Genomic DNA, 16912 nt, shown 5'->3' on the forward strand with positions numbered 1-16912 from the left:
AAGTTTTGGTTCACTTACTCTCAGTCTGTAGAACATGTTTGGGGAACCACTGACTGAAACCACTGCCCTGGCCAGGCACCACAGTAACCACTTACATAAGTGATTTTATTTTTATTTTTTTGAACTTTTTATTTTGTACTGGGCTATAGCCGATTAACAACGCTGTGATAGTTTCAGGTGAACAGCAAAGGGACTCAGTCAGTCATATACTTGTAACCATGCTGCGTGAGTTATCTTAAACAGGAGATCTTGATGAGGAATGTGGAACTAACAAGTTACCACCAAACGGAAACATTTAAGAACGGTAAAGGAAGGGAGGAGATGTCAGTCCAAATGTCCTGCCAACTTCCCAGAATCCTTCTCACTGGAATCCATCTTGGCTGAATGACATGCATGCCACTAAGGACCTTGAGTCAGAGTGATTGGCCCGCGACAACACAGAAACTAACGCAATTACCATAAAACCTTGAGACTTCGAGCCATGTGGCAGAGAAATTCTCCTGGGTCCCTTACCCTGCTGCTCTCTGCCCCCCAAAATCTCTCACTTTGTCAGTAGGTGTCTCCTTAGATAGTGCATTTCTGAGTGTTAGACAAGAGCCCAATGTTAGGCCCTGAAATCGGTCTGCCCTTCCAGCAACAAATCCACCTGTTGTACTTGCAGCTATCAAAGTCGTATTTCATTTTTCTTTTTTTTTCAGGATGACATGAGAGACCTTGAGACTGCAGCAGCTTCTCTGTTCAGTCTTCCTGAATTTCCTGGAATTCTATTTTTTCCTGCAATTACATATTCCAGAGAGTCATTTCCCGATGCTGCCAAATCCTTTAAACACCCAACTGCACACTCAGCCCCCCCTGCCCCAGATCTTCTTCATGTTATATCTTTGTCATCTTTATCCTGTTTCATGAAGAGCCGAGAATGAACACCAAGGCATTGTGTAACAGAGCGTGAGACCTTGTTAAGTCAGAGATGATGAAATTTAAAAAGTCAGATGGCACAGATCTGACCAAAGACATTTTCTCAACACCTGTGGGCCTGCTGCCTTTCTGCATAACTTTAAGTGTGGAACAGATCATATTTGGAGGAATTTGCAAGGTGCCTTCCCTCCCTCCCCTACTTCCTTATTCTCATACCCATTTCCCTGTGTTGCAAGCAGTCAATTATAAGCTAGACTCCCTGGCCTTGGGAGGAGGGTGGACACAGCTCAGAGAAGCAAGTCAGCTGAATTCCTCAGGGGATTTTCCTTCAGACTGGACTCACTAGTTCAGAAAGCACAGGTTTCCTATTTCAAGATCTGGGCTTTGGTGGGAGAATAGGATTTGGGTGGAGGTGGGAGGATGGGAATAACGCCAAGCCCTGAAAGAAACCAGACATAGGGTTGATAGCATAAATGATAGATGTGTTTTTAAAATTCATGATTTCAGAGCTAGCTTTCCTCCCACATATTGGGAGAGAAAAATCAGATGTACACTAGTGAGAGGATAAAGGAAAGATGTGAGCTGAAAAATGAGACATCTGAGAATAGCCTTAATAGGTCTCATCCCTGCATGGAAAGAGGGTGGACTGTAGACAGAGCTGGCAGGGCGAAGGAACAACCCAGGAAGGCTACCAGCCTTTCCAAGAAGCCTGCTGGGCTCAGAGGAGCTTCAGTTCAGTGCAGTTCAGTCGCTCAGTCGTGTCCGACTCTTTGCGACCCCATGAATCGCAGCACGCCAGGCCTCCCTGTCCATCACCAATTCCTGGAGTTCACTCAGACTCATGTCCATCGAGTCAGTGATGCCATCCAGCCATCTCGTCCTCTGTCGTCCCTTTCTCCTCCTGCCCTCAATCCCTCCCAGCATCAGGGTCTTTTCCAATGAGTCAACTCTTCGCATGAGGTGGCCTAAGTACTGGAGTTTCAGCTTTAGCATCATTCCTTCCAAAGAAATCCCAGGGCTGATCTCCTTCAGAGTGGACTGGTTGGATCTCCTTGCAGTCCAAGGGACTCTCAAGAGTCTTCTCCAACACCACAGTTCAAAAGCCTCAATTCTTTGGCGCTCAGCCTTCTTCACAGTCCAACTCTCACATCCATACATGACCACTGGAAAAACCATAGCCTTGACTAGACGGACCTTAGTCGGCAAAGTAATGTCTCTGCTTTTGAATATACTATCTAGGTAGGTCATAACTTTTCTTCCAAGGAGTAAGCGTCTTTTAATTTCATGGCTGCAGTCACCATCTGCAGTGATTTTGGAGCCCAGAAAAATAAAGACTGACACCATTTCCACTGTTTCCCCATCTATTTCCCATGAAGTGATGGGACCAGATGCCATGATCTTCATTTTCTGAATGTTGAGCTTTAAGCCAACTTTTCTACTGTCCTCTTTCACTTTCATCAAGAGGCTTTTTAGTGTCAAATGGGGCAGAGTCCCGGACCGGACCCAGACTCCTGGGTCTGTGAAGGGTGAATATGCAAAAGATAACTGTGCAAATTCAGGACAGCCCTGTGGCTGCTGGCCCTGTCACTGGGAAGAGCTGTGGTTTCTTTCACCCTCCACAGTTCAAGTAACATCCTTGGCTCCTGCGAGCTCAGCTCCTGGCCTTCTAGGAGGAAAACGCCAGTGTCATGAGAACATAGAAGATTATAGGAGATTCTGGAGACTGGGGTGAGGTAGTGAGGGGACACAAAATTTGCCTAAATAAGAACAGGAGATGACAGCCTTTCTGCCGTCTAGAGAGGGAGACAGGGGTGAGAGGGGGCAGTCACTGCAGGAAAGCAGAAGGCACAGGCTAGGCAGGCAGTGGCTCCCCACCCCCATCCTGCCTCATCTGTTCTGGCCCCTACCCGGAAACCCAGAGAAACCTCCACCAGACAGTCTTGAAAGCTGATACAAGCTCCCTGGCCTCTGGATGAGAAAAGGAAGTTGTACGAAAAGAGGGGGGAATATCCAAGTCTGATATTGCACAACAGGTGAAGTCCCACGTTGCCCCAGCACAAGGAGTCTGTGCTCTCATCTGTAATTCCCTGGTAAAGCATTTCTTCACGAGGGTGTTCAGGCTTCCTGCCATCTTCCCTGCTGATCCGCCTCAGTGGAGTGGAGTCTCCTCCCTTCCAACTTGCTCAGGGCCACGGAGGTGTGGGGAAAGGGCTCCAAGGGGAGGGAGGAAATCCATATCCTGGCCCTAACCCTGCCTTCTGTCTAATAATGAAACCGTGATGAGCCATGGCTCTGCTCTGGGCTTCAGTAGACAAAGGAGAGGGTGGATTCCTCCCAGTTAGGAATGCAAGACACCCAGAGGCCCCCCCGGAGTCTGAAGAAGAATAAAAACTCCTTTTAATGTGATGGGTGTGGAGTCATTGGTGAAGCTTTGGCACTCACACTCAGCTGCTAAAGCAGCACTTTTTTTTTAGATGCCTCACCTCATTATAGCTCTTCACCCTGGAATGTGTCCACTTTACCCTGGGTTTCTCCTGTGGGGAAGTCTGACTCACTTTCAGTCTTCAAACTTCAAACAAACTTGAAGCTTGTTGTTCAGTCGCTCTGTTGTGTCTGACTCTTTGTGACCCCATGGGCTGTAGCACACCAGGCTTCCCCGTCCTCACTATCTCCCAGAGTTTGCTCAGACTCATGTCCATTGAGTCAATGATGCCATCTTACCATCTCATCCTCTGCTGCCCCCTTCTCCTCTTGCCCTCAATCGTTCCCGGTATCAGGGTCTTTTCCAGTGAGATGGCTCTTCACATCAGGTGACCAAAGTATTGGAGCTTCAACTTCAGCATCAGACATTCCATTGAATATGCAGGGTTGATCTCCTTTAGGATAGACTGGTTTGATCTCCTTGCAGTCCAAGGGACTCTCAAGAGTCTTCTCTAGCACTACAGTTCAAAAGCATCAATTCTTTGGCGTTCTGTTTTCTTTATGGTCCAATTCTCACATCCGTACATGACTACTGGGAAAACCATTGCTTCTTTATAATTCTATAAAGAATATTTAATTATATAAATTAATTAAATTATATAAATGTTATATAAATGTTCCATTTCCTTCCACACTGAGCTGGGGTGGGGGTGGGGGGTCATTGTGAATGACTCTGATATTGGTGATTGTATTAGCTTCCTACTGCTGCTGTAACAAACCATACACACTCAGTGTTCTAAAACAACACACAGTTATTCTCTTCAGCTTCTGGAAGTCAGAAGTCCACAATCTGATTCACTGAGCTGAAACCAAGGGGGCTGTGCTCCTTTGGGAAGTTTTAGGAGAAAAACCTTTTTCTTCCCTTTTCCACCTTCTAGAATTGTATTCTTTTTTGTAGTCTTTGGCTCATGGTCTCTTCCTCCTTCTGCAGAGTCAGCGGCATGGTATCTTGCTTTTGTTTTCATATCGCCTTCTCTTCTGTAGTTAGATCTTCTGTCCCTTTTATAAGGACACATAAGACTAGATTTAAAGTCCAGACAAATAACCCAGCATAACCTCCTCATTTCAAGATTTTTAACTTGATCACATCTACAAAGTCCTTTTTGCCATGTGAGGCAATATTCACAGGTTCTGGGATTAGGAAGTGAACATCTTGGGGACCATCATTCAGCCTACCATGGTGATCTAGACCTTGTCTTGGGCTTGGGGATCATGGATTCTCTCTCCTGACCCCTTCCCTCAGACTAGTGTTGGGTATCTTTTGCCAAAGACCATGTCCTTTCCTTCCAGGCCACCCCAACTTCTCCTTTCATTCCCTTTAGGCCCTGAGAATATCTGTCCAGTGGAAATTTCTATGATGAAGCAAACGCTCTATATCTGTACCATGCGACATGGCAGCCATAAGGCACACGGCTCAAGTGCTGGCGAGCCCTTGAGAGGTGACTAGTGCAGACTTCCCTGGTGGTCCAGTGGTTAAGAATTCACCTGTCAATGCAGGGGACACGGGTTCGACTTCTAGTCCGAGAGGATTTCACATGCTGTGCAGCAGCTGGGCTCATGAGCCACAACTGCTGAGGCTGCACTCCTTAGAACCCAAGGCCCACAGCAAGAGAAGCTGCCACAATGAGAAGCCTGCATACCACCACCACAGAGTAACCCCTACTCACCACAACTAGAGAACATCTACACCAGCAAGGAAGACCCAGAACAGCCGAAAACTAAATTAAGTAATTCATGTTTAAAAATGTGACAGCTGTAACTGAGGCACCGAACTTTATTCACTATTTGAATTTTTGGTTGTGCTGGGTTGTCATTGCTGAGCGCGGGCTTTCTCTAGTTGCAACGAGCGGGGGCTACTCTCTAGTTGTGATGTGCAGGCTTCTCATTGCAGTGGCTTCTTCTGTGGCAGAGCATGGGTTCTATGCACGCAGCCTTCCGTAGCTGTGGCTCTCTGGCCTAGCTGCTCCATGGCACGGGGAATCCTCCTGGACCAGAGCTCAAACCATGCCTTCTGCATTGGCAGGCATACTCCCATCCACTCTACCATAGGAAAGTCCAGAACTTTAGTTTTCTTTTAATTGAAATTACATTTAATTGACATTTAAATAGTCACTTGCAGCTCGTGGTTACATATGGGACAGCTCAGATGTAGGAAGATCAAAAGTAGAAGGCAAGACCAGATCAATTCAGCCCCCAACATCCTTCTCTCAGCCCCTGCAGAATCCGAAGGAGGTTTCTACAGGAACTCTGGGATGATGGGGGTGACTGAGGGCAGGCAAGGCAGGGAATCGTGTCTGTTGGCCCCAGAGAGATACACAGTCTCAGTTCTGCTTTTCCATCACACTAAGAACACTCAAACAAGAAATGCAAATCAAAACCACAATGAGGTATCCCCTCACACTGGTCAGAATGACCATCATCCTGAAGTCTACAAATAATAAATGCTGGAGAGGATGTGGAGAAGAGCGGACCCTCTTACACTGTTAATGGGGACGTAAATCAGTACAGACACTATGGAGTACAGTACGGAGGTTTCTCAAAAAGCTAAAGATAGAATTGCTGTGTGACCTAGCAATCCCACTCCTGGGTATGTGCCTGGGAAAGATGAAAAGCTTAATTTGAAAAGATACATGCGTCCCAGGGTTCACAGCAACACTATTTACAGGTTCTGCAGATGAGGATAGGCACATCTTGGGGGACATTATTCAGCCTACCATGGCTATTTACAATAGCCAATACGTGGGTGCAACCTAAATGTCCATCAACAGTTGAATGGAAAAAGAAGATGCGGTGCATATATACAATAGAATACTACTCAGCCATAAAAAGAATGAAATATTGCCATTTGCAACAACGTGGATAGACCTAGAAATTATCACACTAAGTGAAGTCAGATGGAGAAAGACAAATACTCCATGTGATCACGTATATGTGGAATCTAAAAAAAATAATAATACAAATGAACTTATTTATAAAACAGAAACAGACTCACCAGACATAGAAAACAAACTTATGGTTACCAAAAGGCGAAGAGAGAGAGAGGAGGGATAAATTAGGAGTATGGAATTAACAGATATATACTACTATATATCAAATGTCTAAACAACAAGGATTTACTATATAAGATAAGAAATTATATTCATTATCTTGTAATAACTGATAATGGAAAAGAGAATTTTATATATATAACAAATTATATATGTATACCTATGTGTATATATATGTATAATCTGAATCATTTTGCTGTACACCTGAAACACAATGCTATGAGTCAACTACAGTTCAGTAAGAAAGAACACAAGCAATTTTGAGGTAGCCCCCTCTTTACCCTACTTATACAATGAGTTGTCCTTTTGGGGACCACAGTGGCATATCACAGAGCTCAGAAAAGGGAACTAGCCTGGGACTTGGCACTGGCCTTGACACTTTCCGGGTGGCCTTGACAGGTCACTTCTCATTTCCTATTCCTCAGTTTCCATAATATGATAGGGCTGGACCAGATGGTCTGAGAGTTTCCTCCCAGCTTATGAATCAAGACTTAATTGTGCATATAATTCTATTTCAGCCCATGATCTCTCTGACTCATGTCATAGGAATGCTTGATTGAAGGACTGTCAAGGAGAAATGGCCTTGGATTTTTCCCACCACACTCCAGAACCAAATCTGACATTTATTCTTTTGTCCTCGTGACAACAGTTGGCATTTGCTTTGGCTCTAGGTCCACTAATTTAATCTGCCTGATGACCCTGGGAGGAGAGACATCATGGCCCTTTTTAAGTGAAAAATCTGAGATTCAGAGAGGGAAAGAGAATCTTCTAGGTACCAGGCTGCCTAATGAGCACTTTGCACATCACTTCATAACAGCCCTTCAAAGTGAATATCACTCCCATTTTACAGGTGTGAAAACTGAGGTCCAATAAGACAATGAAACAGGAAACTGAGTTCTTGTTCGCGGAGCTGAAAATTGAACTTCACAAATTCACAAACACTCACACAGGCAAAGTTTATTTTAGAGGATAGAAATACAAAACTCTCAGCACAGACACTGAGAGGGGGGTGTGAAGAGCCCCCCAAAAGTGGGAATAACAGCCGTTTATGCCTTTATTAGAATTGATCTACTCATTTTTGGTTGGCTTGGGGCCAGATGTATGTAATTTCTGACCAATCAGTTTGAAAGTTGGAATGTCCAGTTTGTCATTTTTACGGCTTTCTTTGGCGTCCCAGTCTTCCCACACATTGCTATCCCTCGACCCTTTTCCAAGACCCTAGACCATTATTTAGGGACCAGAAGTATATTTAAGAGTTAATGGTCCACCTGGAGGTTTTTTTCCTTGATAAACTGGATAAGCAGTTAATGATTGTCTTGTCCTGGGTCTGAATGTTTTATAACCCTCCAGACCAGGGAGGTCTTCCTCTGAATGCCTAGAAACTGGTACAAAGAGTTTAGCTTTATGTTAAAGAAGTGAGATGTTTACTTGAGAAGAAAAAAAATTGAAATTGAAAGATAAAAGGAACCGAGGTCTCAGAGTCCTGTACTGTCTAGCAATTTCTGCTTCAACAAAATAACTTTCTTAACCCTAGTGAGGAATGGAGGCCCATTTTTCTGACTCTGAGCTACTTCATCTTCCTATTTACGACTTCCCCACAAGACGTCCTGCAGCAGCACAGATATCTTTTTGAGTCATCCTTTCACCGTGCTCCCCAAGCAGACATGCAAGCCTCAACAAGTCACCGCACCTTAGAGCCTCTATGCCGTCATCGGTAAAATTGAGAGTAATAGTCGCTACTTCATAAGGGTATTAAAATCCTCCTTGCTAAAAGTATTAAGTGAGGTTTGTGTCTTTAGACATTTTACCCCATATTCCATCCTCAGTCATTGTTCATTCTTATTGTGTTTGGAAATTGCAGTTTGTCCCTACTCATAATACCCGGCGATTCCCTTTATTACAAATCAAAGCACAAAGAAACGGTCTACATTTTTTAAGAAGTTTTATTACAAAAACACTTGAAATCCATTGCATTGCCCATGTATTCACAATAGCAGAGGAACAGTGATGGCGGGCCGTCCCCATGGGGGACAAGTGTCCTTTGGTAAAACAAACATAAATAACGGGGAACGGTACCAAATACAGTAATAACACAGCACAGAATTGAAAACTTAAATTAAGAGAAGGAACAGGGTCTGCTGAGGGGAGTCGTGAGCATGGAGAGGGTGCATCTCTCTGAGAAGCATCGGGGTCAGGTGACCTTTCCTGCGGAACACCTGCCCCGGGGCTCGGAGCAGCTCAGTTCAGTTCGAGGTCATCCATGTACTCCTGGACCCAGGGCTCACTGGGGTTGGTGCAGACTTGCCTGCCCTTTTTGGTCTGGAATCTGTGGAACCAAGAGTGGACAGGTAAGAATCCCTTGGGGCCTTGCCTGTGTGGAGTATTCCCCATCCTTAGCTCATGTTGCACAGCCTAGTCGGGGGCTGCTGGAACCTGATTCCTTGTAACTTCCTCCCTGGGGTTTAGCTCTGGCCTCTAGGGTTGCCCAGATTAGGAACCCATGAGTTTTGCAATCAATGCCGATGTAACCTTCCCATTCATTTCCTGCTGTCCCCATCAGTGACTTTTCCACGTGTTTTCTAAGCGTGCTTTAAGGAAACAGCCCGCATCTCCTGTCATCTTTTTCATTTTACTGTTTAATCGCCCCCCTCACCCCAAATAAATCCCCTGCTTTAATCCTGCCCTCACCCTTGCCTCCCTGAAAAGCCCAGGTTTGATACTCACACCACGGCTGGCTGGGAGCAGAGGCTGCTGGTCTCGTAGTAGTCAATCACAAAGTTGCGAGGAATCTGCCGCAGGGTGTAAGAGAAGCAGCAGGCCGTGGGAGGGTCTGAGCCCACTGGAAAGAAAGACCGAGGTGAGACCGAAGTTCTACAAGGTGCTCTTCGTTTTAGCTTCTAGTCATAGATAGTCAAGGGATATTCCTGTACATCTATCACATCCCCCAACGCAGTCCCTCATATTCAAGCCCATGCACTTGGAGTAGGAGTCTTATTCTGAACAGAGGATCCTAGAGATGAAAGAATTCTACAAGGTTGAGGCTGGATTGGGTCTCAGATCACATGTCTTTACTTCCTTTCATTTTACAGATGGAGAAACTAAGGCACTCAGAGAGATAGAGACTTGCTTAAGCCAGCCTATGAGTTGCTCTTTCTTATGGAAACAGGAACTTAAATATTACTGTTTACTAGGCTCTTCATCTAACAGCAGGCTACTTAGAGATCTCCCTGGCTCCTTTTTGCCCCATCCCCGAACGCTACTGTTGGATCAGCATCAACTAGAAAAGTCAGTTCTCTCTACATCCTGACTCGGGGGCTGCGAGAAGGGTGGACTTACTTGGTGCTGAAAGCGCCGGAGGACAGAAGGCAGCAATGAGCATGAGAAGGGACAGGACAGTCACACAGAGCTTCATGGTCTTGGCAGAGGAGAGATTCGCCCGGAGCTTGGACTGCAGCACCCAGAAGCTTCAGAACCCTTCTGTGTCCTGTGCTGATCCTGAGCTGGGAACCCCTCTTTATAGGAACTCTGAGGCCTGGGACGGAGGTGAGGGCATTGGAGGGCGAGTGGAATTTCCAGGGTACAGATGATGTCATGGTGCCGAGAGGGAAACTAAAGCTAGCTGACAGCGAGGAGCTCTGCACAGCTTTCTCTTCCTCAGTGGTGTCATCACGGAGGAAAGCGGAGGGAGGTGGGGGAGAAAAGAAGTGGGTTGAACCCTAGAGGGAAGTGGTACACCAGAGACAGTGACTGAGACTTGGGGGGAGAATTACAAACCCAAGAGGAAAGATGGAACCTTCACACCTGCTAGCAGGGGCCTGCAGATGAGAACCATCCTGCTCTCAGTGGTTAGCACCTCCAGAAGCTACAGACTTCATGTCAGTTCTTCCAGGACGACCACAGCCCTGACCCCAAGAAGGAAGAGGAAGCCAGGATTCCATGTCCCATTGCGGGCCTCCTTCGGCTGGGCTGAGTGACTTTAGCATAAAGAAAGAGTCCAGCATTGAATGTGCAGAAGGCTGCAACAGAAGTATAGCTTCCACATAGTGAACATTTACTACATGCCAGGTGCTGGGCAAGCTGCCCTATACACACAAGATATCTTTAACCATATAACATCCACCATAACCCTGAGCAGGGGTGTGATGATTCCCCAGGCAATGAGAATCAGAAAGCAGCACAGAAACCACTGATAATCTCAAGGCCACACAGCTATTTAGTGGTAGCGCCACGATTTGGACTGAGATTCATCTGACCCTAAAATCTTTCCACCTTGCCACCTCCAGGACACATCTCGAAGGTGACCACAGAGAGACAGAAACTGCTGGCCACCTTGCAGCCGTGCCAAAGACTCAGGGTTGAATGCAGGAAAGAAGTGTGGGTCATCTGTCTTAGAACAAGAATGCAATGTGAAAGAAATCAAGCTTTCCTTGTGCTCCCTTAAGCCAATAACAGACAAGGAGAAAGAATTTAGGAGGAACCAAGAATTTAGGACACCCAGATAGAGAAAGTTCCTCCGTTATTGGGACTTCCCTGGTGGTCCAACTGGCTAAGACGCCACGCTCCCAATGCAGGGGGCCTGGGTTCAATTCCTGATCAGGAAACCAGATCGCACACGCTGCAACTAAGAATTTGCAAGCCGCAACTAAGACCTGGTACAGCCGAATAAATAAATAAATAATTTTTAAATGCATAAAAAGTTTTTAAAAGAATATTCCTACATTATAAAAAAAGGAATTGGATATACTTGGCAATGAATTCATCTATGTTACAGATAAAGTGTATAATCTAATCATGTGGGTGCTCCACAGTCGTCCAGTTCCTTGTATTTAGGTAAAGCCCTGCCTGGTACGGCAGCTGCTGTGGGCCTGAAGGTGACTATGTGAAGTTTCCAAAGGCCAGGAATACAGTAGTGCATGAACTGGGAAAGTTAGAGTCGTGGGATCAAGACCACTGCCCACCTCTAGCTCAATCACCTCTAACCCCCTGCTCATCCCCTCTTCCACATTGCCACCTGACTCCCTCTGCTTTGAAAAACAATAAAGAGTGCAAAGAGGGAGCCAGGCCTCCTGGGAACTGTAGCAATATGGGAGAGGAGTCAGAGCATCTTGGAGAATCTCAGGATCACTAAATACTGTTCAATGTCACCCTGCTTCATCACTCTCCCTGCTCCCTGTCCCCACCACCTACACAGGCGCCCAGCCTGTACTTCTTTCCTTTAACCTTTCTGTCCTCACCCCTTTCTTTCTGTGAGTCTTGCTTCACATGTTCTGATCTTCACCAAGACCCCCACCCCCAGCTCTAACAGTCTATGATCCCTGATATCTATCGCAAGTATCTCTCAAGGTCTCTCCTGGTTGATGGAGTTTCATCTTCACACATCTTTTTCGCTTCAAGACCAGGCAGATGTGTCTTATAGCACCTGGAACCTACACAGACTTTGTTATCCGTGGCATTTCCATTCACCCCAAGCCACCTGCTCTCTGTCAGGGCAGATAGAGCCGAATGAAGCCCCATCCCAGCTCTCAAAGAGTTCTTAGTCAAGAGGTGATGATGACAGGGACGGAAATAACTATCTCTTAAGATAGAATATGGTACATCTCGTGTCAGAGGTAGAAACAAAATGTCAGAGAGCCCAAAGCGTGGAGAAGACTATCCCTTGGATGTAAATGAATCGTTCCAAGTCAAGGCTAAATCCACTGTGCACTACGGAAGAGCCCTTGAGTGGAGACCTCAGTCTAAATGAGTGGAGAGTGCTAGTCTTTAAGCCGTGCAGATGTATAAGAAGAATGATAAGAATAGGTGATTAGCCACACAGTGAATCTGACTGTTGACTTTTGCCTCCTAGCCTTGATTTGATCTTTGGCTAATGCAGGTAAAAATGTTTTTATTCATTAAGGTCTTAACAATAATACTGCGTTCACACCAGTGAAGCTTCACACGGAGAATACAAAGGCTTGTGTCAACATGTTTAGCTAAATTAATGGCCTCCAAGATTTGTACACGGAGGTCTTTTCTAAGTGATAATCGACTATACAGTCCATGGAATTCTCCAGGCCAGAATACTGGAGTGGGTAGCCTTTCCCTTTTCCAGGGGATCTTCCCAACCCAGGGATCGAACCCAGGTCTCCAACACTGCAGGCAGATTCTTTACCAGCTGAGCCACAAGGGAAGCCCAATAATCAACAGAGAATGATAACAAATGCCTTTTGTATGCACAGCCAAAAAAATTGCTCTTCTCCTCCAGAGAACCTTCCCTGGCCTTTCCTGCAACTGAATTCTGTATCTCCCTTTGGGCACCTCCGTCGCATCACCTGCAATATGTGTGTTTGCTTGATTGTCTCCTCCCCTAGAAAGGGAGCTCCTTGAGGCAGAAATTGTGTTCTGCTTTTCTCTGTGTACACAGTAGATGTTCAATAAACACTTGGTTAATAAGTGCCCAAAGGCAGCCCAAACTGTTTTAATTTGAGGGGGTGTGGTGGGTAACATGAACTCAGGATGTGAATTCAAAGTAGCCAAGTGAAGTAGAAATGAACTGGGCATTTGACACTTTATGCAGAATGCTTCTGGGGCTTTTTGTTTTGTTCTCTAATTTTATGTATTTATTTATTTTTGGCTGTGCTGGGTCTTCACTGCTGGGACGGCTTTTTACTTCTAGTTGCGATGCGTGGGCTTCTCACTGCGGTGGTTTCTCTTGTTGCGGAGCACAGGCTCTAGGGCTCACAGGCTTCAGGAGTTGCAGCTCCCGGCTCTAGAGCACGGGCTCAGTAGTTGAGGTGCACAGGCTCAGTTGCTCTGTGACACGTGGGATCCCCCAGGATCAGGGATCAGACCCGTGTCTCCTGCATTGGCAGGTGGATTCTTTACCACTCAGCCACCAGGGCAGCCCCTGTTCAGAATGTTCTGATGGACTAGTAACCCTCCTGCTCCCCCTCCTTCAACCCACACGCCCAGTGGTTTTATGGTGACGGACACTGTTCCAGGACTCAGCTCTTCCCAGTTCAGGCAGGTCAGAAGTGACAGTGAGAGTCAACCACAGTTCCGGGGGACCCCGTGTGCATACTGTGAGCCGCCCCCTCACTCCTGAGCAGGGAAACTCTCCACTTCCCCCTCACTCATGCTGATAAGAGGTTTCCCTTCCCACGCCCCCTACTGCTTCCCTTCACTGCCACTGCACTCAAAACTCTATCCTGGGAACTTTCACATCTGTTTTGTCATTTTTGTCCTCCCAGCTTCCTGAGGCTGAAAGCGAGATCACTGACTACAGCCATCACATGACCTTACAAAAGTCCTAGTACTTTTAGTGTTGATTTCCCTCAGCACATCCATGTCTGTGATTTTATCTGAGTCCAATCTGTTTTTCCATGCCTCAGATTAGAAAGCAAGACCTAGAGAAGTAAAAAAAAAAAAAAAAAAAACTTGATTAAGGTTACATAGGATATATGTCAAGACTCAGTTTCTTATAACTCCTGGTCCAGAGATGACCAAATTTCTTTGACAGGTGTGACCTTCTGAGATCACATGTGGCAAGTCTCTGTAGGTACCAGACTCTCAGCAAAGATTTCAAAAGCTCCTTCCTGCTGAAGAACCAGAAGCAGAGGTGGTCAATCCTGACATTCTCTGCTTTTGTTAAAGGGGAGGGCCGAGATGCAAGTGTAGGGGAGACCACTGGGTGCCAAGACCAAGAGCACTAGCTGCTAGGAGGCAGAGTGCCCAGAACTAGAGAGTTCCGTGTGAGTGGACGTTGAGACTGCAAAGCCATGCTGAGCTAGGATATGCAGTCGTTCCTCCAAGATCATAAACCAAGAAGAGGTGAATCCTTTGGTCTGGCCAACATGATAGCCCAACTCCTTGGTGGGAATGGGAGCAGAAGAGGGATTGTACATTGAAAAAGTAGGGACACAGTTACCCGAAGTGCAGGGTTCAGGGTGGAGTCCACAGAGTAGTGAGCTGGTTGAAGCTGTCCATCAGAGCCTCTTCTTAAAGTGGAAAAGTGCCTTCACAGCCATCCACAGCCTGCTGTTTAGCTGTCAGAGGTGGACTGCAGTGACTTCAGGGGATGTCAACTTCCAGAGAGGAGTTTACTTGGTGAGTTCACGAAGAAAACTGTCAGTATTCCTTCTGAAGCATCTTTCTCCCTTCTGACGACACTTCTACATCTGTTTCAAGTTCTTTCCAGGCTGGTCACGGGGCACATCCAGAAACAGAATAAAATGATTTAGTAAAACTTTGTTGGGGACTTACTATGTGACAGGCATTGGGTATACATGTTAAAGGCTTTCAAAAAAGATGATGCTTGATTTTTCAAAAATTCATGTCAGTTTGCTTTTCTTTTTCAGGGAATATACAGGGTTACTGTACAAAATTTAGAAAATATTGGAAGGCATAAATTAAGAAAACCAAAATTATCCAGCATTCTGTACATGGTTTTGTATTTTATTATTGTTACTTAAAATCCTTTACGGAACCAGTATATCTTATTTTTGTTTCTGTATATTCTTCCATATTATTAAAAAGTTATTCAAAATTAGCATTCATGATGTTTCACTGTATGAGTATATAAAACTTTTATACCAAAATTTATATTTAACCATTCTGTTACTTAGCCCCCTCAGTTTGTTCTAACTTTATTCTAAATTTAGCTGAGACTTGAAGGATGATTAACCAGGAAAAGAGTGTGAGAGTGGGGTCATTCAGGAAAAGAACAAGAGACTTGTGCTTTTTAAAATATACAAAAGAGATTACTTGAAATATTTCAGTTATAATGATGATAGTAACAAACACATAGCACTTACCATGAGCCAGTCATGTTCCAAGCCTTTATACATACTAATGTATTTCACTGGTCCATCCTAAAAGAAATCAGTCCTGAATATTCGTTGTAACTCCAATACTTTGGCCACCTGATGTGAAGAACTGACTCACTGGAAAAGACCCTGATGCTGGGAAAGATTGAAGGCGGGAGGAGAAAGGGGACGACAGAGGATGGGATGGTTGAATGGCATCATCAACTCGATGGACATGAGTTTGAGCAAGGTCTGGGAGTTGGTGATGGACAGGGAAGCCTGGTGTGCTGCAGTGCATGGGGTCGCAGAGTCAGACACAGCTGAGCGACTGAACTGAATGTATTTCATCCTCACAGCAGTCCTCTGAAGTAGGTACTGTTATTTTCCCCTTTCACGCATGAGAAAGCTGAAGCACAGAGAGGTAAGTAACCCACAGAAGAACACACAGCTCATACGAGATAATCTTGGAAATGACACCGAGGCGGTATGACTCCAGAGCATAAAGAAATCAGAACACGAGTATGTGCTCATTATACACTTGTGTCGAAAGCTTAACTGCCAGAGTTGTGTTATTATGATGTAAAATGTCTCTCAGTTTTGCGTTTTGCATGTCTTTAAATAGTGCAAGTCACGGATTTCTCTCTTTTCCATAGAAAATTAAGGGAGTTAAATAGTGGTTTCCTTTATTTGTTCTAAATACTAAGCTCTGCAGCTGTCATGGGATATAATAGAACTTAGAGTATTTCACTCTGCCCTGTGATCTACAAGAAGGGGAAATTGTGCTTTACTAAGTGACACTTCATTCATAAAAAGCAGAGCAGAGACCTGCACTTTTAAGGAATCGCATGCAGTTCAGAGTACTGAGTCTTTGTTTCCAGGAAGTCTGAAGGTGGCAAGAGATGAGGCCAAAGGGGAAACAGAAGTCAGGTCAGAGAAGGGAAGCTTCCATTTCATGTTGGAAACAGTGTGGACTCTTTGAAGGGTTTTCAACAGAGAGAGAAACTGACTTGAACAAAATCACTTTAAATGCCTTGTGATGGACAGATTGAACAGAGGCAAAAACTGGAGGGAAACAAACAATTGACAGGACACTCTTACAGCTCTCGTGGCAAGAAGTGATGAGGGCCTGCCTAACACAGAAGCAATGGGAAAGGTGAGAAGTAGATACACTCAGTTTCAAGTATACAGCAGAGTCTGTGGCTGAATAGATGGAGGAGATGAGGAGAAGGGAGGAATCAAGAGTGACTTCCAGGTTTCTGGTTTGGAAGCTTGGTAAGAGGGCATGCCTTTTACTGAGTTACCGAGGGAGGAGCAGGCAGACAGGTGGAAGGATCTAATCCAGTACCAAGATGTGTACCCCACTTTCTATGAATGTGCACACACAAACACACACACACACACACAATGGCCAGAGGAAAATGACAAGAAGAACTCAAGATAGGATAGGGTCTGGCTGCAGAAAGAAGGGACTGCATCAATAAGATACTGTCTCTCTAGGATGCTAGAAAGGGGCCCTCAGTATACTGTGCCTGCCCATGTGAAAGGCAGGGCCAAGCCTGCTGCAGCCTGACTCTATGGACCACAGCTGAAAAAAGCAGAGCAAGGCTGGGCGAAACAAGGGTGTCATTATCAGTGAGCCCCTCCATGGAGCCACTGCTACTGGAGGGAAAGAGCTGAGGCTGATAT

General features: G+C 45.4%; 1 protein-coding gene across 1 annotated transcript; it reads right to left on the reverse strand.

Annotated features, from left to right (window-relative positions):
* Positions 1–8681: 8681 nt before the first annotated feature.
* Positions 8682–9855, reverse strand: LOC128064808 (C-C motif chemokine 4). Its single transcript, XM_052657768.1, has 3 exons — positions 9780–9855; positions 9168–9282; positions 8682–8769 (listed from the first exon to the last, which is right to left on the reverse strand). The coding sequence occupies exons 1-3, from the start codon at positions 9853–9855 to the stop codon at positions 8682–8684; spliced, it is 279 nt and encodes a 92-aa protein (XP_052513728.1).
* Positions 9856–16912: the final 7057 nt, after the last annotated feature.

The sequence above is a fragment of the Budorcas taxicolor genome, chromosome 19 (genome assembly GCF_023091745.1).
Source record: "Budorcas taxicolor isolate Tak-1 chromosome 19, Takin1.1, whole genome shotgun sequence".
NCBI lineage: Eukaryota > Metazoa > Chordata > Mammalia > Artiodactyla > Bovidae > Budorcas > Budorcas taxicolor.

Excerpts from the sequence above, each read along its gene's own strand:
- LOC128064808 (XM_052657768.1), bottom strand. The coding sequence starts at position 9,855 with ATGAAGCTCTGTGTGACTGTCCTGTCCCTTCTCATGCTCATTGCTGCC. Across the intron at positions 9,283-9,779 it reads TCCGGCGCTTTCAGCACCAA|TGGGCTCAGACCCTCCCACG; the intron begins GTAAGTCCACCC and ends CTTTCTTTCCAG. Across the intron at positions 8,770-9,167 it reads TGCTCCCAGCCAGCCGTGGT|ATTCCAGACCAAAAAGGGCA; the intron begins GTGAGTATCAAA and ends TTGGTTCCACAG.